Here is a 23,931-nt window from a genome sequence, read left to right as displayed (position 1 = left end):
TTACATATATATATATATATATATATATATCTGTGGTGGCCCTGGAGACTTTTGTAATATTCATAACCTGAAGGCAAGCTTGCTTTAGTTGACTTAGGTCCTTCTTTTTTTTAGGTAAAAATATTATAAAGACCTTTGTGGGTTTTAAAAGTTATTATTGTACTTGTTTGTTTACAAAAATTCAAATACATTGTTTTCCCGAACATATTCTTCCGATTTCCCTCATCCCACCCCCACAGTCCTTCTTTTTAAGTGACATTTGAATGAAATGTTTTCTACTTGTTCAAAATCCTAACCTGAAGTTAGAGACAACATTTTCTATTGGAAGATTTATATTTTGTTCCATCACTAATATATTTCCTCTACTTACTAGCAAGTACATTTAATTAAGTCTAAATTCCATCTAGAAGTGACATAATAGAAGGCAGATGGATTGTTTTGGCAGTTAGAGGAAAAGAAAAATTACTCAAGATCAGGTATAGATAGAAATGAGGTGTGTGAAGAAACAAGGTTGCTTATAAGGTTTGTATGTATCTGCTTCTAAATTCTTCAGTCTTAAAGGTGGCTTTAGAGGTTTTTACCATTCTTCACTATTAATAAAAACCCCAGATCCACTGCCATTGAGTTGCAGTCATGGTGACCCCCCATTTGGTTTCCAAGCCTGTGACTCTTTGTGGGAAGAGGCTGCCGTTTTATTCCTCAGGAGCAACATGTAGACTCCAGCTGCCGAACTGGTGACATTGCATTTAGCAGTTCAGCACATAAGATACTACATCACCTGGGCTCCTTTTTCTCACCACTGCAATTACTAAATTAATTTTATCAGTTTTAAATTCTGCTTTGCCTTTGTGGTTCTGTCTTTAAGCATGAGTTATAAACCTCCCAGCTATGTTGTTTTCTTGTAATTGTTCCTTGAGTATCATACTGACAAATCAGTACTAAACTAATGGTCTAAAGAACAAATATTTTCTTCAAATTTTTTTCTCTGAAAATCCTTCTGTTGAATTATATTCTTTTCTCCAATGGTAGATAGATAGCTATGCCAAACTTCATAACATTATTACATAACATTAAGGAGGAAAATTGCAATAGAGCATTTTTAGTTTAAAAGGCAAACACCCATTCAAGAAATGGTTTATAGTCCTTCATCTCACTTCAAAAACATCCTTGTTTTGTTTGGATTCATGAAGTGACGGAGATGCCATAAATGACGCATGTCTTCCCTTCTCACCAAATCTCTGTGCAAAGTCTGAGCATGGTCTCCTCATGCTTGTTCCAGGGCCGCCAAGGGATGAAAGGTGATGCTGGGGACCCCGGACTTCCAGGCCGAACAGTGAGTTCATCTTAAAGCTTGCTTGCTTTCTCCTCTCACTGTGTCCCACTTGTCATGTGTATTTAAACATTGCCTGACCAGGTGAACTCAGGTTAATAAGCAAAGCCAAAGTCTGAGCTGTGCTCTATGTTATTTTCATCTTTACATCTTGATCTTAGTCTTCAAGTCTGTTCTGCTCAATCGAGGTATCTACTCTCAACTGACCCTTCTGGCATGGTCATTTCCTCTGGTTTCCCCTCTCCTCTTGTGAAATTTTTTCTGTAACATTTTGGAGGAAACATTGTCCTTCCCATAGCAAGTATCTGAAATTTCCTTTGAGAGAACTTGCAATATTTAACTTATCTGTTTCTTCTGTATAGGGAACTCCAGGCTTGCCTGGCCCACCAGGACCTATGGGACCTCCAGGAGACAGAGTGAGTTGTGGTTTTTTTTTTTTTTTGAAGGAAATACCAGGTTGTTTATACTAATTAAGGATTCCCCACAATTCAGTTTGCATGGTTAGAGTGTAAAGTTTGAATGTCTTGAAGAAGGCTTAAAAGTTAGTATCAATGAACTTGAGCTGTGGTGGCTTAGTGCTAAGGAATCACACTGCCAACCCAAAGGTACTTGGTTTAAATCCACCAGCTGCTCCATGGTAGAAGGATGGACAATCTCCTTCCGTGCAATTTACAGCCTCTGAAAACCCACTGAAGGGCCAGCTACGAGTTAGTTCTGACTTCATGGTCAGACACTAACAAACTTCCCAACATCCTTACAATCTTAATGTTTACAAAACAAAATGGTAGGGCTTTATGGAAGTCTTCAAATTTTGATTTTATTAAGAGGTTTCTTTTTAAAATTTAGAAAAGAAGACTAGAAAAGAAATTTTGCTAATTAGAAGTAATGAAAAAAAAATCCCAGCAAACAGTTTTTAGTCCTAATATTAAAATATTTTTTATGAGTCTGCTTTTATTTAGGAGAGTATGAATGTTTTAATGAAAAGAAGCTAGAGATGTTAGAGCTACTTAAAAACAAAAAACACCTAATGACATCTCAGCATGGGTTAGACAACTTTCTGAGTTTAATTTGTTTCCTAAATTAACAATCAAGAAAAAGCATAACAAGCAGCCGGGTCGCATAAGGCTTAGATGTAACTACCACACTAAACACATTGATCTGTTAACATTAGTAAACTTTACCCAGAAGAGATGAGCCCTTGAGATAGAACAAATATTTTTCCAGATAGTACTGGATGAATGTCAGTGAATTTTATTTGTTTACCTGTCTATTTTTGTTTTGAAAGAAAACCTTTGTATTTTCTTGGAGTCTGAAACATGGAGAGTGGTAACCATATATATAATTGTTAGTTGCCATCAAGTTGATTTAAACTCATGGTGATTCTATGTGCCAGTAAGAGGTACAACTGACTACTGGCCAAAAAATTTGGCAATTTGCTTCCAAACAGATTACAGCTTTGACAATTCTCTGTTTTAGAGGGTGGCTATGAATTAGAATTGATCAGGTGGCAATGAGTGTGTGGATGCATTTACATGTGTGTGCATTTGGTTATTTATTCTTTTATACTTTTTTGAATTTTTATTTTATAACAGAGGTCAACAGTGATAATACAGAGGTAGCAAGCCACTCTTTTCAATTAGAAAACAAAGAACATGGCAATCATGAAATGCTGAAGGCTGACTCACATGCTGCAATTACTCCTGATAATAATGCTCTGTGTAGATAATGCTGGGTTGCAAATCTACTTCCAACAGCATACATTTTCATCATCATCATGGCTCTTGCTCTGAAAAGTGTGGGAACAAAAGAGGCTGTGTTTTCCACCCTTAAATTCTAACCTGTAAATCTAACTTTGTGGTGTTTTTTCCTGAGTCTCCTGGGATGGAGGCAAGGAAACTTTTCAGGGAAACATTCATCCATCTTTTCTCTTCCCAGCTATTCCTTCATAGTCTAGCACACTCAGTTTACATATTACTAATCCTGAAAATAGGCTGCAAAAACTGCTGGAGAATAAACAAGTTTGGAATGTTTGAGAGATTTGGATAAGGAGATTTTATCTTGAAGGAGGGAAAAAAAGAAAACAATAAATATGAACCCAAGGGAAGATAAGAGAAGGAGCCCAGAAGAACAAGCTGAAGGATCATGATGAGGAAGGAAGACATGATACCACAGTGGAGTTGGAAGGACAAGAATACATGGATTGTCTTTTATGTCAATAATTTTTAGAAATGTGAGGCAGAGCTTTGCAAACTATAAGAAGGTAACAAAAGACATAAGTAGTGGCAATCACTACTGCAACTTTAAACATAAAGAAGAAAATAAAATTATAGCACAAAGTTCTGCAGATGGTGGCATTGGGTGGTCCTTCTAAGGACATCAGAATGAAATCACCCAGTTATGATCTTGAGGGAACTCTCTTGGCACAGTAATAAGGGATTGCATTGCTCACCTAAAGGCTTTGTGCATATCTTACCAACTGCTCTGTGAGAGAATGATAAGCAGTCTTCTCCCACGCTATTTAGTGCATTTGAAAACTGGAGGGTCAGCTGTGAGTTTATTCCAACTCGATGGCACATAACAACAACAACCACACTATACCGATTTAGGTTTCTTCTAAAAGAATATATTTGATGAGAAAGTTATTAGGATGTCTACAAAGTGATTAGTCAGAAATTTAACTTACCTCAACAATTCAAAAAAAATGTCTTATTGAAAAAAATTAGATGGAAGAAATCCATCAAACTATCTAAGCTATACTTCAAAGCATTTGGTGTCTTAAGTGGGTTGCAGAAACAGTGTCAATGTTACATCAGATGATGTGGAAGTCTGTTTTTATTTGGGAGAGCTAGATATTTCAGAAAACAGTCTGAAATCTGAGTTATTGGTCCCCCACCCACCTCCCTGGAATATTTTCCATGGCAACTTAAAAAAAAAAAATAACATCTTTTCCATTGTAAAGTCAGTGGCTAATGAGAAACTAAGCAGTAATCTCAGTGATCCCAAGGATTGCTAAAATTTAAGAATAGGGATGAAATTATCGTACTCATTCTTTGTAGAAAATGAGATAAAATTCTCCTTTGACTGAGGAATGCAACAGTGATACAAAAAAACGACTTGAGTCAGAAATCCTCAGCTGGATTTCAGGGCTCTGCTGTTGAGTAGCAGGATGACTCATTCCAAACAGAGGTCAGTTGGCACAATACAAAAAAAAAATTGGCATATATGAGCCAACACCACGTGGAGATGTGCTCTGCTCCTGGGGCTGGTCTGTCCCTCCCAGTCAACCCAACACTGATGCAGTTGAGCCATTCTATGTGACATAGAGAAAACAGCTGTTTACTTTGGGGGATCGAGAATTTCTTGTCTTTTGAGCAGAGGGCAGATAAGAGAGCTCTGAATCTTTTTTCATTTGGAAAAAGTACATCAGGAGAAGAGACATAAATAGGAGTCACTGGATGAAACAAAGGGTTAACTGCTTGATTACTTACTGAAAAGAACCCACCTAGAGGAGCTGAGGAAGAAGGGCCTGGTGACCTGCTTCTTTACAAATGACAGCTGGGGAAACTCTGTGGGGCTCACTGCTTTTGGTCACAATGGGGGTCACAAGGAATGTGAATTTGACTGGACAGCAACTGGGTTTATTTCTGGAGACATAAACAATCCTCTTTGATCTAGCAGTTGATTAGGACATAGGGAAGGGAGTCTTCTAATCTTGTGGTCAGCCTGTCTTCCGTATTTTGTGATACTATGTGCTTTCTCAGCAACATTACGTTGATCCCACTTCCCTGACATCTTTCCTGGGAGAACTTGTAACATTGACTTTTCAGTAGAAAGGCTTTTGCCCTTTACAGACTTAGAAAGCCCAATATCTTCACCAAAGTATTCGTCTCCTTTGGAGAAAGACTAATGCAAACCCTTTAAAATGTTTTTATTTTTAAATATAGATTAATTACATCATAAAAGCATAAGTTAAACTAGGGAACATGGTTTTTTTGAGGGGGCTGTGTGTGTGTGTGTGTGTACTGTCAAATCAGATCTGACTGGTACAGAAGAATATCCCTCCTTCTCCAGTAGAGAGCATCTGGTGGATTTGAACTGCTTACCTCTAGGATTAGGGAGCATGTTTTTGCTTATCTGTCTTCATAGTGAAAAGGTGGCAAACCAAAGAGCAAATTGTGCAAAATCCCTCTCTTCACTCTATACAGTCTGATTAGAATAATTTCATTTGTTCATTATTTCATTAATCTCAAATGAATTCCATATTTTCCCAATAGGGTTTCACTGGAAAAGATGGCACGATGGGACCCAGAGGCCCACCCGGGCCACCGGTAAGAACAGAGTGGATTACACTATTGGCCTGCTCCCCCACTTTTGCTGATGAGCCAAGTAACCTTGCCTTTGAGGCTATTCTGCCAGCCTAAGCACACATCTGTGGAGGGAGCTCAGAAAATCTGTTAGAAAAAAAAAGGGATGCATTAAGTTGTGGAGTCTTTTTAAGTAGAACTATAATTGAGGATAGTTTGTCTAACTAATTTGACCACTAGCTGTTTAGTGTTTTAGTTTCCTCATTCTATAGAGAGTGCTTAGGCTTTATTAACTCAGTGGTTCTTTCCTGCATAGAAAGTTAAGTTTTGCATTTTGAGGACATTTATTACTGAACCACTATTAAAGAAATATGCTTTACTTACAACTGAAACAAAAAGATGTTTTAGATATATACTATTTCTTGGAGACAGTCATCATCCTAGGAAGGGTAGAGGTCAGCTAAAGAAAGAGATGAGATGTCTTACCCAGTGACCACCACAGTGGACTTGAACATGGCAAGAGATCAAGAGGACAGTGCAAAATAGGGCAAAGTCCAGACCTCTTCTTCAGAGGCCTACCATGAATCGTAGTGCCAAACAAGAACGACAAAATCTTTGGAAAAAATTTCTGAAACCAAGTCTTATCTCATCTAAATGAGATGGCCAATTATTTGAGGTGACACTTATTCTCTATGTCAGGGAACGAAGACTTGAGAGCATACATTAAATTAATTGTGTTATTTATATTTACTACATAACTTGTCAAGGTAAGAGTTTTTTAAAAATATTTTTTGTACTTTCTTGCTAAGTATTTGATGTTGTTGTTGTTGCTGTTGTTGTTATGTGCCGTAGAGTCGTTTGCTACTCATAGAGACCCTATGTACAACAGCCCTAAACTCTGCTCTATCCTGTGCCATACAGAGCTTAAAAATCTTTCATATTTATTAAAACAAAGGATTGACAATTTCTTTAAAAAGGATTATTCTAAGTAAATTTAGGCTTGGTGATATTATAAATATTTGACTTATCCTATGATGTTTGGGAGGGTGGAGGGACAGAGCAAGAGAGGAAGACCCTTGATGAGATGGGTTGATTCAATGACTGGGGTTATGAGGGTAGGTGTGTCAGAGACAGTAAGATTGGCACAGGATAGAGCAGGGTTTACGGCTGTTATACATAGGGTCGCTATGAGTTGCAGGCAACTCGAAAGCACACAACAGCATTACTGAACTGTTTATGGAGTTGTGTTAAACACAAGGAGAAACTCTTACTGGTTTTGGTGACATGAAGGATGCTGATGTGATGGGGGAGCTGAGAAATGTAGAAATTGTGTCCCAGGAAAATGTGAGAGTGTGGTTTCTAGCAGACAAAGGAAGACTTGACTGCCACTAAACCAATCACACACAAGACCAACTACTTTCTTGGTTTCTTCCCCATTCAAAGTTCTCATCACTATCTGATTTCCTGGCTTTATAATAATTTTTAAAAGAGTGAATTGATTTCTGCAGATTCACCTTATAGTCAACTTTCTGTGATTGCAGTCTATGGATAGAGAAAATAACTACACTTGGTGTTTTTCTTATCACTTTCAAATTATACCATTTAACTATGCGGTCCATAAAGAATTGATCTTTATTTAAATATTCATGTTATCTTTAAATTCACACTTACTCCTTTCTATACAACCATGTGCTTTTAGAAGGCTTCAGATGTAGCAGCACTTTGCTAGTTAACTTTGTGGATGGGATTACTCCTTCCTCAGGACATTTCCTTTCTTGGTCTCTATGTTGCAGGGAACCCCAGGCTCTCCTGGAGTCACAGGGCCGAGTGGGAAACCGGGGAAACCTGGAGACCATGGAAGACCGGTAAGAAAGCCACTCGCACATCTGGAGTCATTTCAGGGTAGATACAAAAAATGAGGAGACCTGCCAGGCTCTAGCACGTGGAAGTTACCTCTGCTGTTGTGTATTTGAAGCATTTGTTGAAACTATGCTAACCCAATATGGATTTAATTTGGTACCAGTTCTGAAATTTTTCCGAGTTGTAATATTTTGGGGTGAAAATTGTGGCTATGAGGTCTCTTTAAAAGGAGCACGGGAGTATGAGCCAAGACACATATTTCTGTACTGTATAAACATTCAGAGCTGGGTCAGCAGAATGATTCTTTTTATTTCAAAGTAGTATGCTGCTTAAGATAGAAAAATACACGATGATGGGGCACAGTGCCTCTGCTGATGTTAACCCTGTGGCAGCAGCCTCCAACCATTGCTTTTTGACCTTTTCTCTCTCATTGAGTATGATAGAACATTAGACTCAAAATTAAAATAATTTATCTACTCTGGCTAGTTACTTTACTTATATAGGCTTCCGTGACCCAACTTACATCCAGTTTAACTTACATGTTTCCATTAAAATAATAGCTGAGATGGTATTGTGCAAATCTTATTATTATTAGTGTTTTAAAAAAATTGAGTTTCCCCAAAATATCCATATTTGCAACATATGCATGAAGTACACACAAATTTCTTTTGTATGAATACCATTTTGAAATATAAAGATGTATCTTAAAAATAATTAAAGCCAAGTATTAACAATGATATGGATTTTTCAGGGTTGTTTTTGGAAAGAAATGATCTTTTCTTAAATATTACCAATGTTACTTGATCCTAAAATGAAACAAATGCTTTGTTGTCAAGCAAACTGAGGTTTCGAATTTTTATATTTCTATAAAATCAATGTAAAGATGGAAGGACTCCTGATAGAATCTAGATCTCTTCTATCTTTCTCAATGAATCATGCATGACACACACTTCACAAGACCATTTAAAAGTATAGAAACTTCTCCACCATTCAGAACTATATTTTATTTTACCATGGCTTCAGCTTAGTGTTGAGTAAGACAATTATTGATGTGATTGATGGCTGGAGCTAGAACTCTGAGAGGAAAAATCCATAAATTTAGGAATACTGATATTTCTACAAACAGCTAGTGCCAAACTCTTTTGTTCCTTTAAAAATATTGGTTATAATTTGGTATACATTTTTCAGTGTATTTTTCTTTAAAAAAGCCCTTTATTATTAGTCTTCCTCAAATTTATAAGGGAGAGATTTCCCAATTTCCCCTTCGTCCTCCTCTCATTATGTTAGAGTGGAAGTGGTTTGCCTTTGGGTTTTTGGTGCAGATTTCAAAAATCACTGGGTCTTCCTGGCAGCAGATCTGGGGGCTTAATCCACAGGGAGTCATGTTGCTAACCCAGTGGTAGCACCGCTCTGGGGCTTCAAATCAACTAGCTTCTCCATGGGAGAAATATGGTCAGACTCCTCTTGTGTGATTTATTGTTGTTATGTGCCATCGAGTTACTTGCAACTCATAGTCACTCTGTGTACAAGAGCCCTAAACACCATTCTATCCTGTGCCAACCTAGCCATCTCAAACACACTCATTCCCACCACTCCACTCACAGAATCGATCCATCTCATCAAGGGTCTTCCTGTCCCGCGCTGTCCCTCCACTCTGCCAAACATGATGTCCCTCTCCAAGGACCAGTCCCTCCTTACAACATGCCCAAAGTATGTCAGACGAAGTGTCAGAATTCTTGACTCCAAAGAGCCTTCTGGATTCACCCTCTCTCCAGGACAAACCTGTTTGTACTCCTAGCAGTACATGGTTTATTCAACACCCTTCTCCAACACCACAGCTCAAAGGCATCAATTCTCTTTCTATCATCCCTAGTCACTGACCAACTCTTCGATGCATAGTAATCTCCAGCCTGACATCGTTGCTCTTCAGTACTCTTGAGAGGTCCCTCACAGCTTACTTTCCCAATGCAATTTGTCTCTTGATTTCCTGGCTGCTGTTACCAAGAGTGCTGATTGTGGAACCTAGTAAACAAAAACTATTAACTCTCTCAATCTCTTCACCATCCATACTGATGCTGCCCAGTGGTGAGAAAGATGGTCAAGCTGTGTGATTTATAGCCTTCAAAACCTTGCTGAAGGGTCAGTTATGAACCAGTTCTGACTTAATGTCAGTGAGTTTTTGAGCTTTTTTCCAGGAAGTCCTTGGATGGACTTGAACTTCCAGCCTTTCAATGGGTAGCCAAGCACAATAACTGCACAATAACCATCTAAATACTCCCCTCCTTTATTTCCCTTCCTTAATTTTACCTAATCTTAATAGTCAACAGTCTTGGCACCAGCAGCCAGGAAGTTAAAAGGCGCATTGCCATGGGAAAGTCTGCTGTTAGGGACCTCTCCAAAGTGCTGAAGAGCAATGGTGTCTCTTTGGAGACTAAGGTGCGTCTGATACAGGCCATGGTCTTCGCAATCACCTGTTATGCATCAGAGAGTTGGACAATGACCAAGGAGGATAGAAGGAGAATTGATGCCTTTGAGCTGTGGTGCTGGAGAAGAGTATTGAGAATACCATGGACTGCTAGGAAAACAAACAGATTTGTCCTGAAAAGGGTTAAACCGGGTGGCTCCTTGGAGGCAAGGATTCTGAAGCTCTGTCTAACATACTTTGGACATGTTGTGAGGAGAGACAGGTCCTCTGCTGGGACATCATGCTTGGGAGGGTGGAAGGACAGCGCAGGAGAGGACGGCCTTCTATGAGGTGGATTGATTCAGTGACTGGGATAATTGGGATGGGAGTGTCAGAGACAGTGCGATTGGCGAGGACAGAGCAGAGTTTAGGGCTGTTGTACATAGGGTCGCTATGAGTCGCAGGCGACTCGATGGCACATAACAACAACAAAACAACAATCTTAATTTTTAAATTCAGAAGCATGAGTGACATTTACTTCTTAAGCAACATGCCTCTGGTAACTATGAACTTTGAAAAATGACAATAGTTATAGAAAGGCTTCAGGTATTTTGTTCATAGTGTTGCTATGATTTGTGTTCGACTTGACAGCAATCAAAAACAACAATTTCTGAAAGCAACAATGGGAGATATAAATCTACACTAATTACTATATATCAGTCACTATTATAACCAGTAGTTATCTTCTTTGTAACTCATATACTTGATGTTACCTAGTGGACATTTTAAGGCTTTATTTATTGGTATTTTTATTTAGTGCCTATAATGTGTCATTCAGTGTTCTAGAGTCTGAAGACACAGTAGGAAACAATGAGGATTATAGTGCGGGACACAGACAAAAAGCAAGTAAATATCTTACAAATGAGAGATTGTGATAATACATGGTATGAAGGAAAAGAAAAATGATAAGGGGTTAGAAAGTGATTGTGGTGGTAGAAAGGAGGCTATTTTAGATAAAACAGACAGCTACTGCGTAACATGGGAATGAAAGTGGGAGCAAAATGTTTGAAGGTCCATGGAAAGAGGTCTCCAGGCAGAAAAAAACACCTTGTGCAAAAGCCTGGGTGACAGGTGGTTGAGCTTTGCATGTGAAAGAGACAGCAAGGATACCCTATACCTTGAAATGGAAGAGATGAAGTGAGGAGAGGTAGGCGAGGCTAATTCTGCAGAGCTATTTATGTGGACTGGCCAGCCCATCATAAAGAATTCTGATTTCTACTTCAAGTTTCACGAATATAAGATTTGTAAGCAATGGAGTGACATGATCAATTTTTCCTTAAAATTCTCACTCTGCCTTCCCTGAGGAGAATGATGAAAATGTGAAACTGGAAGCAGCGAGATGAGTTAGGAAGATAAGGTTAGAGTTGGGAGGAGCAGGATCCTTTGCTTGGATGGCAGCACTGTCCATGCAGGTGCTCTGATTGATAATATTTGAACTTCAGATTTGTCACTGGTTTTCATGTTCTTTCTATGATCGCAGTTGGTGGCCTGGGAATACATTATAGAAGCACTCCACCTTCTTTCCTCCACTACATAGATAACTCTTCCCAAGATATTTTCATAACCATTGTGAGAACAGATTAGAGAGAAGGTACAAAGAATTACTGAACGAGTTTTGAGATATATCTGGCTAGGGAGTTGACAAAACCCACTGATTCTTGTTGGGAAGAAACCAAAATTGGCTTCAGGAATGGTCTACATTCCAAATAGCCAACTTAGCTAATTGGTTCTAAGAAGTATAATAATGCCAGAGCAATTCTCATATTAACTCCAAGATCAAATGATGAATGGCATCATAAAAAATATGTATGATAGATGGCTCTTTTATTTTAACAATTATTATTTTTAGTTGAGAGAAAGTTTACATCATTAATGTAAGATCGGATTGGTTTTTCATATAACCATTTATAAAAAAATAACAAAGTAATTATAATTTCCTTTGATCATACATACAGTTTTATAACACTAGTTACAAAGGATTAATATAGCTGATTCATTACATTGCCTGATCGATATAGTCAATACTGCCTTTCTCTTTATCCAACTATCTACTAATTAATTTTTTATTCCGTTCTCCTTTCTTTCCCTACCTAGAAACTTTTAAGAGTATTATTTTTATTTTATATTGGTTTGCATACAAAATTTTTTTATACATTGTTTCATTTATATACATTGTGTTTCACACATTGCTCTATTTACATTGTGTTTCGTATGATCATTCCCATACATCATGTTTTATAAAATTAGTCACCATTGTTCCATTACCCTACATTTTCAAGTCCCAAGTGGATCTTCCTAATTCCTTTACCCTCTCCTTCTACAGATCCAACTCCGCAAGCTCATGGTATTCTCCCATCACTGCTTTACCTCTCTCAGCCCCTCTCCCCTCTCCTTCCCTCTTTGGACTTTTGCATACATCTCACTAGTAATCCTTCTTGTTTTACAATAATAGTCTTATACAGTATTTGTCCTTATGAGGTTGTTTGTTTACTCAACATGATGCTTTCCAGCCTCTTCCATGTTATATAGTATTTTTCAAAACCATTGCTCTTTAGTGCTCCATAGTATGCCATCATGCAGTTGTACCTTAAACTTCACATCTCAGCACTGTTATAGAAGATAAGTGTGCGTGTATGCACATGGCATGTGTATATATGTAGATAGATAGATAAATACAGAGACAGGAGGAAAGATTTGCCAGTAATTTCTAATGTGTAAAAATCCTACATTTCAGGGTCCATCTGGATTGAAAGGAGAGAAAGGTGACAGGGTATGTATCTCTTAAAGCATATTTGTGTATGCAAAACACTGAGGCCCCAAAGTATAAAAATAAATACTAATGACTCATTGATTCCATTAACCAGGGAGACATTGCTTCTCAGAACATGATGCGTGCAGTTGCAAGACAAGTCTGTGAACAGCTGATAAGTGGTAAAAATATCTTTTTTTAACTGTATGAATTTCTTAAAATTAATTGCAAGTAAAGGCATTATTTAAGCCATATATTTCTAAGATACATGTTTCTATTTCATTTTTTATGATCTCTTGTTTTCTTACACTTTCAGTTTTAAATCTGATGAGATAAAATGAATGTTTTAAAGATAGTTATTAAAGTAATAGTAATAGTTATCTTTATATTCAGTCTGATACATAAAACCATATTTTACAAGGACTTTTGTTTCCATGTTTTAAGAGTTTCACACACAGAAGGTGGAAGCAGCCAATTTCTGAAGTACTAAGAAACTGGATCCTTCAAATTATGATCTTTAAACCATTCTACAACCTTCAGGAAAGAGGCCCACCAAGCTTAATTTAATGATAAAATATTTTACTTTGGTTGAGTCTCTTACTAATTTCTGTATTTTTCCACACAGTCTTTCCATTAAGAGATGCTGGGTAGTGTAACTCTGTAAGCAGTCAGGTACTAACAAAAATATTGGCGTTTCAAATAGATCTAGAGGTAAAAAGGAGCTGTCATCTACTTCTACTTCCGAAAGGTCACAGCCTTTGAGCTGTGGAGCTCAGCTCTAGTCTAGTTGCTAGGAATTGGAATGGACTTGATGCCAACTGGTTTGGTTTGAGTATTTCCCATTGCAGGAGGCCAATTAAGTAATAAAAATAAAGCTTAGAGCTTTCAGACTGCATGTGTGCCTTAAAACCAAAGTTCTTTCTTTTAAAGTCTTATTTAATCATTGTGTGTCAGAATACTTACTGAATATGCAGTTCCTAAGATATTACCCAAACCAGAGTGTAACACCATCTTTGGAACTGAGACCCAATAATCTTGTACTTTTAAAATGTACCCCATGTTGTTGTTGTGGTGGTGGTGTACTGTCAAGTTGGAACTGAACCACAGCCGACCCTCCGGTGGGTTTTCAGAGGCAGTTAATCACACAGGAGGAGACTCTCTATCTTTCTCCCAGAGAGCAGCTGGTGGATTTAAACTGTGTACCTTGAGGTTGCCAGTGCAGCTCTTTCCCACTAAGCCACTAGAGCTTCATATGCACCCCATCAGTGGTTCCAATTTACCTTAAAACTTAATTCTTTTTGCATGAAGACTACACACAAATGGTATAATTTTGGAATTTGATAAGGGATTCTTTTATGTGACACCAACTGGCAAACTTCAAGACTATATCAAAGTCATAGATGTTTACGACTCTTGTGCTCAAGTAATGCAGCTTACTGGGTAGCATATTGTATAAACAGTTGTTTATTGGAGATAATTTTGTAATAATAGACTAGAGTGTGTATTTTTATTTTTAGCATTCTAAATAGATGTCCCTTGGAGGGAGACGTTTCTCTTAAAGCACTAAGAGAAAACTCCCTTACTAGGTTCTATACTAAAGGCCCTTAATTCTCTTTGTAGGTCAGATGAACAGGTTCAATCAGATGCTGAATCAGATTCCAAATGACTACCACTCTAATCGCAATCAACCAGGCCCCCCAGGCCCCCCCGGCCCACCAGGCAATGCAGGAGCCAGAGGAGAACCTGGACCTGGGGGGCGGCCAGGTTTCCCTGGCTCACCAGGGATGCAGGGACCTCCTGGTGAAAGAGGTGGGTATTTCAGGCTGTGCTTAAGCACGAAGATAGGAGCTTGGCCAGGTTGGAGAGATTGAAGGTGGCAAACTAATTTAAGTAGTCTGTTCAGGCAGCCCCTGAGAGTTGTAGGCAGTTAACATGGCTCCCTCTCAGGCAACCAGTGAGCCTGGGAGCTCCATATCATATATAGAAAACACGACCCTTTTTTCCCAAGATCTTGGTAGAGAGAGAGTGCTATTTTCTGGTATTTTTGTTAATAGGAAAAAGATCTTTGTTAAAGTAAATCAGGCACCACAAGCTTATCATTTTGGTTGTGCAAGAGTGGAGCAACAACTGAACACATTTTATAGCCCTTTAGTTTTAGGTCTGGGTTCTTTTGGTTCTTTTATCCAGGGCCTGGCACTTTTCTTGTATATTTGATTTTAATTGTATGGCAGACAGGTGTAACTGAGGCAAAAAATAAAAATAAAAATAAAAATAGGGTTATCTGGTTCCAGATGTCTGGGAACAACTTTTGACATTCAAGAAAAAAGCTAAAGCATTTGTGTTATCTGATGGTTTGGATATTATACTAGTAGGACTACTAAAGATAATATATCTCTAAGAAATTTATCATTAGTTGAAATTGCTTATTCAAGATTCCTGTTCTTAATTACTAGCTAAAAATATATTAGGCAAATTTGTTTCCTTCAAATACTTTTTTCCCTGACTGTGGCCAGATTTGTTTCTTGGGCATGAATCTGGAATCACACAGAAATGTCTAGAAAGAATTTGGCTTAAAGGGTGATGTGAAAAATTAGGTTTGGCCTCACAAAAGAAATGAGCTACTTGAATCAAATACTAGCAGTTAAGATAAAGCTACATGTTTTGATATAATTCTTCTCTTGTGCCCTCTTTATCCTTCCTTAGGCTTGCCAGGAGAAAAAGGTGAAAGGGGTATTGGATCTCCTGGACCACGAGGGTCCCCTGGCCCCCCAGGTAGGTTCTTATTTATGCTGAAATAAGAGTAAAAGTTCTGAGCAAGTACACAGTCTCCAAGAGATGGACTACTTTTTTCCTTCCAGATTTAAGCATATATATTAGTGAGAAGTCCAATTTGCATATCTTCATTTTTATGTTTCCATTGTTGAAAAAAAAGTTTGAATGTGTGCTATTAGGAGTGGACTATAATTTTCATACATGAGAGTATATTTTAGTGATGTATGAGGTAGGTTTCTATTTTTTAAATTTTAGAGGAATCCCCTTTACTTTATTTGATCTTTTAACTTTTAATCATTACCATTATTGTTTCTTCCAATATTCTTCAATATGGAGCCACTAGACAATATTTTCATGAGAAAATCTGATGCAAAATGCCATGTAAAGATACTGATATTTTAGCAAGGAATAAAAGGTGTCCAGTTGTTTCTTGCATTTTGATTTCTAGATTGAAAATGGTTTTTCAATCCTCACAGTGGATTAGAATGATTTCAGTCTGCCAGTGATTTTTCTATCCTTTGAGGATGTCCTCAAAATACTTTCAACCAAAGTCAGCTTCAGTGGTTAAGTCTATGTTAACTGTGATTTACTTGGCTGAGAAATAACATTCCTTCACATACCTTGGAGCTGTGCATTGAGTATTCTTGTGTGGTCATTGCAGGCTACTAAGTTTCATAATATAGTCATTTCCTTTATATATATAAATTATACACACACACACACACACACACACACAGAGAGAGAAAATTCCTCGGTGTCTTTTATTTGTCTTAATTCTTACCAAATCAGCCTTTCTTTGAATAAAATCACTAGAGTGATTCAATCACTAGAATTAAAATCTGCTGAGTCACTGACAAGAAAGCTCCATCACACTTATGCTTCATATTAGTGATTTCTTAAATATATATTTTCCTATCATAAGCCATGAATAATCTAGTCTTGAGCTAATAGAGGTGTCCGGAGATGTATTTCATAAGAAAGGAAATGCATTTGTTTTAATTCCATTCTAGGTCCACAAGGAGAATCCAGAACAGGTCCACCAGGATCCACAGGTTCAAGAGGTCCACCTGGGCCTCCTGGTCGTCCTGGAAACTCAGGTATCCGGGGCCCTCCAGGTCCTCCTGGGTATTGCGATTCGTCTCAGTGTGCCAGCATCCCGTACAATGGGCAAGGCTATCCAGGTATGTTGATGCCATTGTAGGAAGCTACATTCATCTGAGTTAAAGAATCTTTATGGAAATTAAGCTTCATAGTATTGGAAGAGGATTCATTTAAGGATATATTGAAGAACAACATTTTATTGAAATCACAGATGTATATTTTCATTATGTAATAATAGCATTTTTCCCCAAACAAAACATTATTTCACCATTAATATTCAAATATATTGTTCTATTTGTCATAATTCTACATTTATAAAATAACAAAACTCTTCTTGTTTATCTTGAAAGGACAGAAGATGCTACAATTCATAATCTCCCCTGCATCTTGATTGGTTGAGAGTAGAGATCTGTTGAATCCTATTATAGAATGCCAAAGAAAATATATAACCTAATTTGGTTTGAGGAATTTGTAGGTAAACTATTTGATAAAATGGGGTCAATAACTGAAAACACTCTCCCACAATGTTCATTGAATTAGTACTTTAAAATTCTAGGATTTAGCACTTTTTAAAAGCTAAGTGGTAAAGTTCTGTTCTAGTGTTTGACAACTATAGAAGACTGAGGCTTTCTAATGCCTGAAGTGTTTAGGATTTAGGGACAAGGGGAGATTGGCCTACTGGGAAATAAGAAAGTAATGCTGTGATCAATGATGTCCTTTTTTCCATTAGTGCACCCTCAAGCATCTTGCAAATTTAAAAAATTATACTGCTGTTTGATATGGTTTGCTACTAGCAAATAGTGCATGAGTAGTTGAATATCTATATATCTATATATTTATATACATGTTTGTGTATAGGCAGTCCCCAGGTTATAGAAGTCCAACTATATATAATCAGTAGTTATGAACCAACCTCTGTGAAGCCTGAATATTAAAAATTAAAGGCATGTACAATGATTCAAAGTGACAAATGGATAAAACTTTGCAATGCACATCAGAAAATTATTATCATTAATGTTTTTATATATAGAAAAATACACTATGTATAATCTAAGACAAATCTATGAAAATGCACATTAGATACAAACCTGTATCTAACTGTTCCAACTTACATAAAAATTTGACTTAAAATGCAAATTTAGAAATGAAACTTTCCTGTAATCCAGGGACTACCTTTTTGACCCAAATTAAAACTGGATCATAATGTGTATTTTCTCATACAATCCATTCATAAAATTACAATTTACTTCTTTATAAATCAATTTATTTGCTTTATGCTGTATTTGAGTACCTAGAAATATATGGATATATAAATATACTTTAACAATTACAAACGTAGATGGATGTGTATATATATATTTATTTCGCGTAGTAATTCACCATTTAAAAACTATCATCTTTGACCTGTTTCAGGTTCCGGCTAACACATTTTCTAAGTCGCCAGTGCTGCTTACAGTTTGAATACATGAGAATCCTGTTTCTGAGATGTTTGCGCACGTGCTTATTAGGAAATGAGTCTGTATGGAACTCTCACCACAGACATGGTTAATGAACCAGGTTGACAAGATAAAGGAGGGTGGAGACTCAGTACTAACCTGAGTGCGATAAAGCAGTAATATCAGTTTATAAGTCTGATGCATTTGAGTAATAATGTAGAAAAAGCTATATTTTAAAAAAAAAAGACTAAAAGTTCAAACCCAGCCCTGACATGCCTCAGTTGTGAAAGGAGCACAGCATCAAATTACTAACCAGCAGAGATCATGCTACTTTTTTTGGGAAGAACAACTAACCTGGTTGAAGAGAAATGTCTTATGTAAATAATAAACTAATTGTGGCTTGTAAATGATTTGTATGTGATCCTGTCCACTAAAATCTCCTAACAATTCTACCATAAGCTTCTGCATCAAAGCCTGCTGCTTGCACTAAGCCGGAGTAACACCGATGGAATCTCCTCATCTCTTGCTTGTTAGCGATGTGTCTGATTCAGGGCATGTATCTTCTAAATATTATTATTATTATTATTTTTTGTACGTGTAGCATCATTTCAAATCCAAGTCTTATAACCGCGTTTTTTTGTTTGTTTTTTAAAATCTTGTTGTGCTGTAGTCTCTGATGTTCCTCATCCCGCAGCTGTTAATTCAGTGTGTGGGAGGGGCAGCCTTACTTAGAAAACTTCAAGTACTGTATCTTACCTCCAGAGATCAGTTTCTAGGAGCCAATAAACTTTCTCCTTAGCTCCTCATCTTTCCAAGTTGTCCTTTGAATTGAGGAGTCTAAACAGTTATTTGGGATTTGCAGAAATCCCATTTTAGGTACTGCGTTTACAGTTCTGTGGCCCAGTCTCTGACCCTTGCCAGGTATTTGTGCAATGATTGTATTAACTGCTGGATCTTTGAAGGTTTCAAACCCAAATGCCTTTTCGTTATTTGATCATCACCAAATTCCCTCTGCAAATGGAAATGATAACCAGACCAGTGTACCTTCTCTAAGTATGAGTTTTAAGTCTGGAGCGCCATCACCTCGGGTGATGGGTTAGCTTTTGCTGTGTGTGTGCGCTTCCCAGCCTTTCCATAACTGTAATGTTGAATCGGACAGAGCCCTACGTGCCCGAGGGCGGGGCCTACCTGCCTGAGCGCGAGCCCTTCATCGTGCCGGTGGAGCCCGAGCGGACGGCGGAGGAGTACGAGGACTACGGTGCCCACGAGCCCGCCGAGGACCTACCACCCCACGCACGCTGGCGGCGCGCGCTGCCCCGCAGCCCCGGCCAGTGAACTCGCCCTGCTGCGCCCCCAGGCTCGCGGGAGGTGTTGGGATTCTCATTTACAGATCCGAGAGAACAGCGTTATGTCTTTTTCTGCATCGTTTCTTCTGGCGTTGCTTCATCCAAGAGCACTCCTCTTTCTGCAGGAAGTCTAGCTTGCAGCACGCATCTGTAGACATCTTTGCTTCTACCCCTGAAATGCTTGCAAAGAACTTTGTTCACCGAAGCTGCGAGGAGAGAACATGCCTGGTGCCTTTAGTTAGCACAGAGGGCAGCCTCAGTGAAACTCTTAGGTTAAGCAGTAAGTCCTGGAACCCAGAACTACTGTATCTTTCAAGAGGGCAGTTTATCCTTTCCAATACTTATTTGCAATTCAGTTACACAATGATTCAAGGAAATCCCTTCCTGAATCCAAAAAGGAGGGAGGGGAAAGTCAACTCCAGTGCAATTGCTTATCTTCCCCCTCTATCTTCTGTTACACATTAGGGCATAGGATGCTGTTATACATCTCCTTTAACAACCACAAAACTTAAACGATGTAGCTGAAATTATTGTATCAACTGGATACAGTTTCATATTGCCTTAAACCTCCTTGTTTTAGACACATTAACATTTATGCCAAGTTGCAGATAATTCTGCAGAGACGGAATTGCATGTTTGTGTTGTATATTTAGTATGAACTTCCCCACACAGAACATAATGTTTCTTAGTTATCGAAAGCAGTTGGAAAATGTTTGCAAGACTATGAACATAGAATTGCTGCTTTTATATTTTAACTGCAGATTGTGAATTTCACTGCCTTATATTATTTATTTCTGAAACAAAAGAGGCATTTTTCAATAAAACTACTGAAAATTTGACATGGTATGTGTTTTTTTCTCCCTCTTCTGGAGAGCCTTTGGATTGTTCAGATGGTTGTTACAACAAACAAATTCACATCCTTGGATACGAGTACAGAATCTTGCTAATACTATTAAATTATGCTAAATAACTTTAGATTTTTAATGATATGGTGAAGTCATAGAAAGAGTGGTGAGAGCCTTAAAATGTACAGCAGAATCCAAAGGCTTTATTAGGAATGTAGAGGATGTGTGGGGTTGGTGGGAAAACAACTAAGTATCCTAGGAGACCCTAAACAACCAAATAATTCTTAATGACTCACATGATTTCTTATGCATTTAATCACTTTCCTATGCCGTACTCTCCCCAATGGTGTGCCAAAAGGAATTTCCTCTAGGCAGAATTTTACATTTGATGAAACTTTTTTTCTTTTCTTCACCTACCAAAACAATAAAATCATTCTGAAGATCTCAGAAAATAATAGAAATGTTAATTTGAAATATCAGCTAAAGAGAGGAAAATTGACAGAGTTTTCCACAGAGCAACAGGTTTGTGTTAAATATTTTTCCTGGGGATCAAAATAAAAAAGACTATGCTGAGTGAATTAACTCAGTCCTGCAAGGATAAATATTGTATAAAACCATTATTGTAGAATGAATATAAGGATCCAAGAGGGGTGGGAGAGGTTGGAAGCAGAGGGATGAAGATATGCAGGGGGAAGGGGATTAATTATGGGGTTGTACAGTTTAATGGGGGGGAGGGAAATTGAAAGAATTTGTTCTTGAAAACAATGTATTCAAATTTTGTAAATAAACTATTAGAGAAAGAAAATAAAAAATACACAAAACTAAAAAAAATCAAAACACAAAAAGGACTAGATGGTAAATGAATACATTGTTTGGAAGCTTCAAATAGGTTGCTAAAATATTATTCACTTTTAATTCCCAACATGTATATTTTATTTTTAAAAATACTTGGTAAAAAATTATATTATCCGTTTACCCTAAGGGAATTCTGATGACTTGGGGAGGAAGGAGCTGCACTGCTCACATAAAGGCAGGCACTCTAAATAATCTACCAGTCGCTCTTAGGCAGAAAGATGGGCAATCTCCTCCCATGTGATTTACAGCCTCTGGAAACCCTTTGGGGATTCAGCTATGAGTTAATTCCAACTCCACAGTAATAACCTGACTAAAACTTAAACACACTATTGCATTTAACTGACTCTTTTGCTGTACAAATAAGGAAACAGATTCCGCTAATTGGTGCCAGGCTGAGACTTGATCTTGTAGTTCTTAACTCAGATTTCTCATCCCAGTCTTTCTTCTGGTTCCTTCTTTCCCTTTCCCTAGCACTTAGCACTTTCTGGGTTGGAACTTTCACACCTTATTGTTTCAGTGTTTCAAAAATTGATTTGACAAATTTCCATTTCATTTGGGCCTCTTGATAAAGATCTTCTGTTTTGCAAGTCTGAAGATGGGTTCTGTTCTTCTGTTGTTGGTCCAGCTGGGCCCCAGGACCATATGGATTTATGATACAAGGAAATTACTCCTTCCTCATTGGCTAGATGCTAGTTTCTAGTTTCTTGGTGTTGGTGATGGACTAATTCTCTCACTACACTCGTAGTCTATGCTAGTTGAAGGAACTAGGGGCCAAGGCCTTGGTGTTAACGCCCTGGGGTCAAGGAGATAAGCATTAGTTACTAGCTGAGATACATGCCATGCTGTTTCTTTTCATAGTACATTACATCTTAATTATGTTTGTTGACTCTTTTATTAGAATAATTATTGTAATTTCTAATTAACTACACACTGAATTATGTGGAGAAGAGGCCAGTTATTGTCTGGGGTTGTTGTTTGTATAGCTATTACGTACCACTGAACTATTTTTTTACTTTTAGCGATCCTGTGCATAACAAAACAAACCCCTGAAAATAGTTCTTTACAGATTAATAAGTAAGCACAAATAAGCCCGTGTTTACCTCTCGTGGAATAAAGATGGGAAATCTTCTCTGGTGTGATTTACAGGCTCTAAAAACCCACTGGACAGTCAACTATAGTTGATTCTAACACAATAACAACAACCTCTGAATAAACAACTATTTCCTAAATTTTCCAAACTCTGATGCATTCAGCAGATTCTATACTGCTTCTCATCAGAGCATTTATTTCACATTGTTGTGATTGTTATACATCATTAAGTTGTAAATGACCCACATCTGATCCTCTAGGGGGTTTTCAGAGACAGTTAATCACACGGGGAAACTGACCATCTTCCTCCCGTGGATCAGCTGGTAGATTCTAACTGCATCCCCTCAGGTTGGCAGCTGAGTTCCTTATGGAGAATTGGAACTTTTCCTTTCCATTACCATGTTGCAAATCCATCTGCACGTACACCAATTCTTTCTTTCTTTCTGTTTAATATATTTCTACTCCCTAAACTTTGTATCTCTCTCTCTCACCACTGGACCAGTTGGTAGCATCAGGATGGATGGCAAAGAGATAGAGATTGTTCACAGCTTCAGTTTGCTCGGCTCCACGGTCAACACTCTTGGCACCAGTAGCCAGGAAATCAAAAAACGTATTGTGATGGGAAAGTCTGTGGTTAGAGACCTCTCCAAAATACTCAAGAGCAACAGTGTCTCTCTGGAGACTAAGGTCCGCCTGATACAGGCCATAGTTTTTGCAATCACTTGTTATGCATCAGAGAGCTGGACAATGACTAGGGAGGATAGAAGGAGAATTGACGCCCTTGAGCTGTGGTGCTGGAGAAGAGTGCTGAATGTACCATGGACTGTCAAGAAAACAAACAGATTCATCGTAGAGAGGATTAAACCAGGCTGCTCCTTGGAGGCAAGGATTCTGGGGCTTCGTCTGACATACTTCGGACATGTTGTAAGGAGAGACAGGTCTTTGGAGAGGGACATCATGCTGGGTAGAGTAGAGGGACAGCGCAGGAGGGGAAGACCCTCTATGAGGTGGATTGATTCAGTGACTGGGGCACTCGGGATGGGTGTCAGAGGCAATGAGATTGGCACAGGACAGAGCAGGGCTTAGGGCTGTTGTACATAGGGTCGCTATGAGTCGAAAACGACTCGACGGCACATAATAGCAACAACAACATCATGAATCTTAGACTAAGCACCAAGTAATGCTAGGGACTTTTCAAAAGGGGCTGGAGGTACTGCCCTAACCATAGGCAAACATTGGGAATATTCCTTTACTTACTGGGCTCATATTTTTATAATGGAAAACATTATTAAATAAATAAATAGGCAAAATATAAACTAGACTCAGAGAAGAGTAAATGCTATGAAATGAAATAAAACAGCAGGAGGATAGAGAAAGCTACATTTGAGAGTGTAGCTCTGTGGTGACAGGGAACACTTGAGCAAAGGTCTGAATAAGAGGTAGTGCAAAGTATGACGTTATCTGGACAAATAATCCAGAAGTAGCAACGTAGAACAATCCCTTCTTATCATTCCAGGTACCATTGCTAATCCATCTTCAACTTTCCTTCCATCAGCATTTTGTTCTGCTTAATTGTACATCATCTTGTAGGGACCAAAACTTGAAATTTGCCTTCAGGAAGAAAGAATTGACAGCTCCAGGACTGTAAAGGAGTTGTACAAGAGAGATGTGGAAATTAACAGGCCCTAGGCTGTCACATTTTAGGGCTGTGGTGAACAAAGGTGGCTCCACAACAGAACATCTTCAGATGCCCAAGGCCACCCATGCAGGTATTGCAGGA

The 23,931-nt window shown here is 38.1% G+C and overlaps 1 protein-coding gene across 1 annotated transcript in view; it reads left to right on the top strand.

The window, feature by feature from the left end:
* COL12A1 (collagen, type XII, alpha 1) overlaps window positions 1-19,351 on the top strand; it is a 146,907-nt gene extending 127,556 nt beyond the window's left edge. Inside the window, exons 59-65 of the mRNA XM_006896968.1 lie at window positions 7,428-7,499; window positions 12,693-12,728; window positions 12,823-12,889; window positions 14,328-14,516; window positions 15,411-15,479; window positions 16,490-16,660; window positions 19,176-19,351. Coding sequence (XP_006897030.1) covers window positions 7,428-7,499; window positions 12,693-12,728; window positions 12,823-12,889; window positions 14,328-14,516; window positions 15,411-15,479; window positions 16,490-16,660; window positions 19,176-19,351 — 780 coding nt within the window. The remainder of the gene's footprint in view (window positions 1-7,427; window positions 7,500-12,692; window positions 12,729-12,822; window positions 12,890-14,327; window positions 14,517-15,410; window positions 15,480-16,489; window positions 16,661-19,175) is intronic.
* Window positions 19,352-23,931: the final 4,580 nt, after the last annotated feature.

The sequence above is a fragment of the Elephantulus edwardii genome, unplaced genomic scaffold, assembly GCF_000299155.1.
Source record: "Elephantulus edwardii isolate Elephantulus edwardi_28Jun2011 unplaced genomic scaffold, EleEdw1.0 scaffold00194, whole genome shotgun sequence".
NCBI lineage: Eukaryota > Metazoa > Chordata > Mammalia > Macroscelidea > Macroscelididae > Elephantulus > Elephantulus edwardii.
The sequence above is the reverse complement of the archived record's forward strand: the minus strand, read 5'-3'. Positions and strand labels throughout refer to the sequence as shown.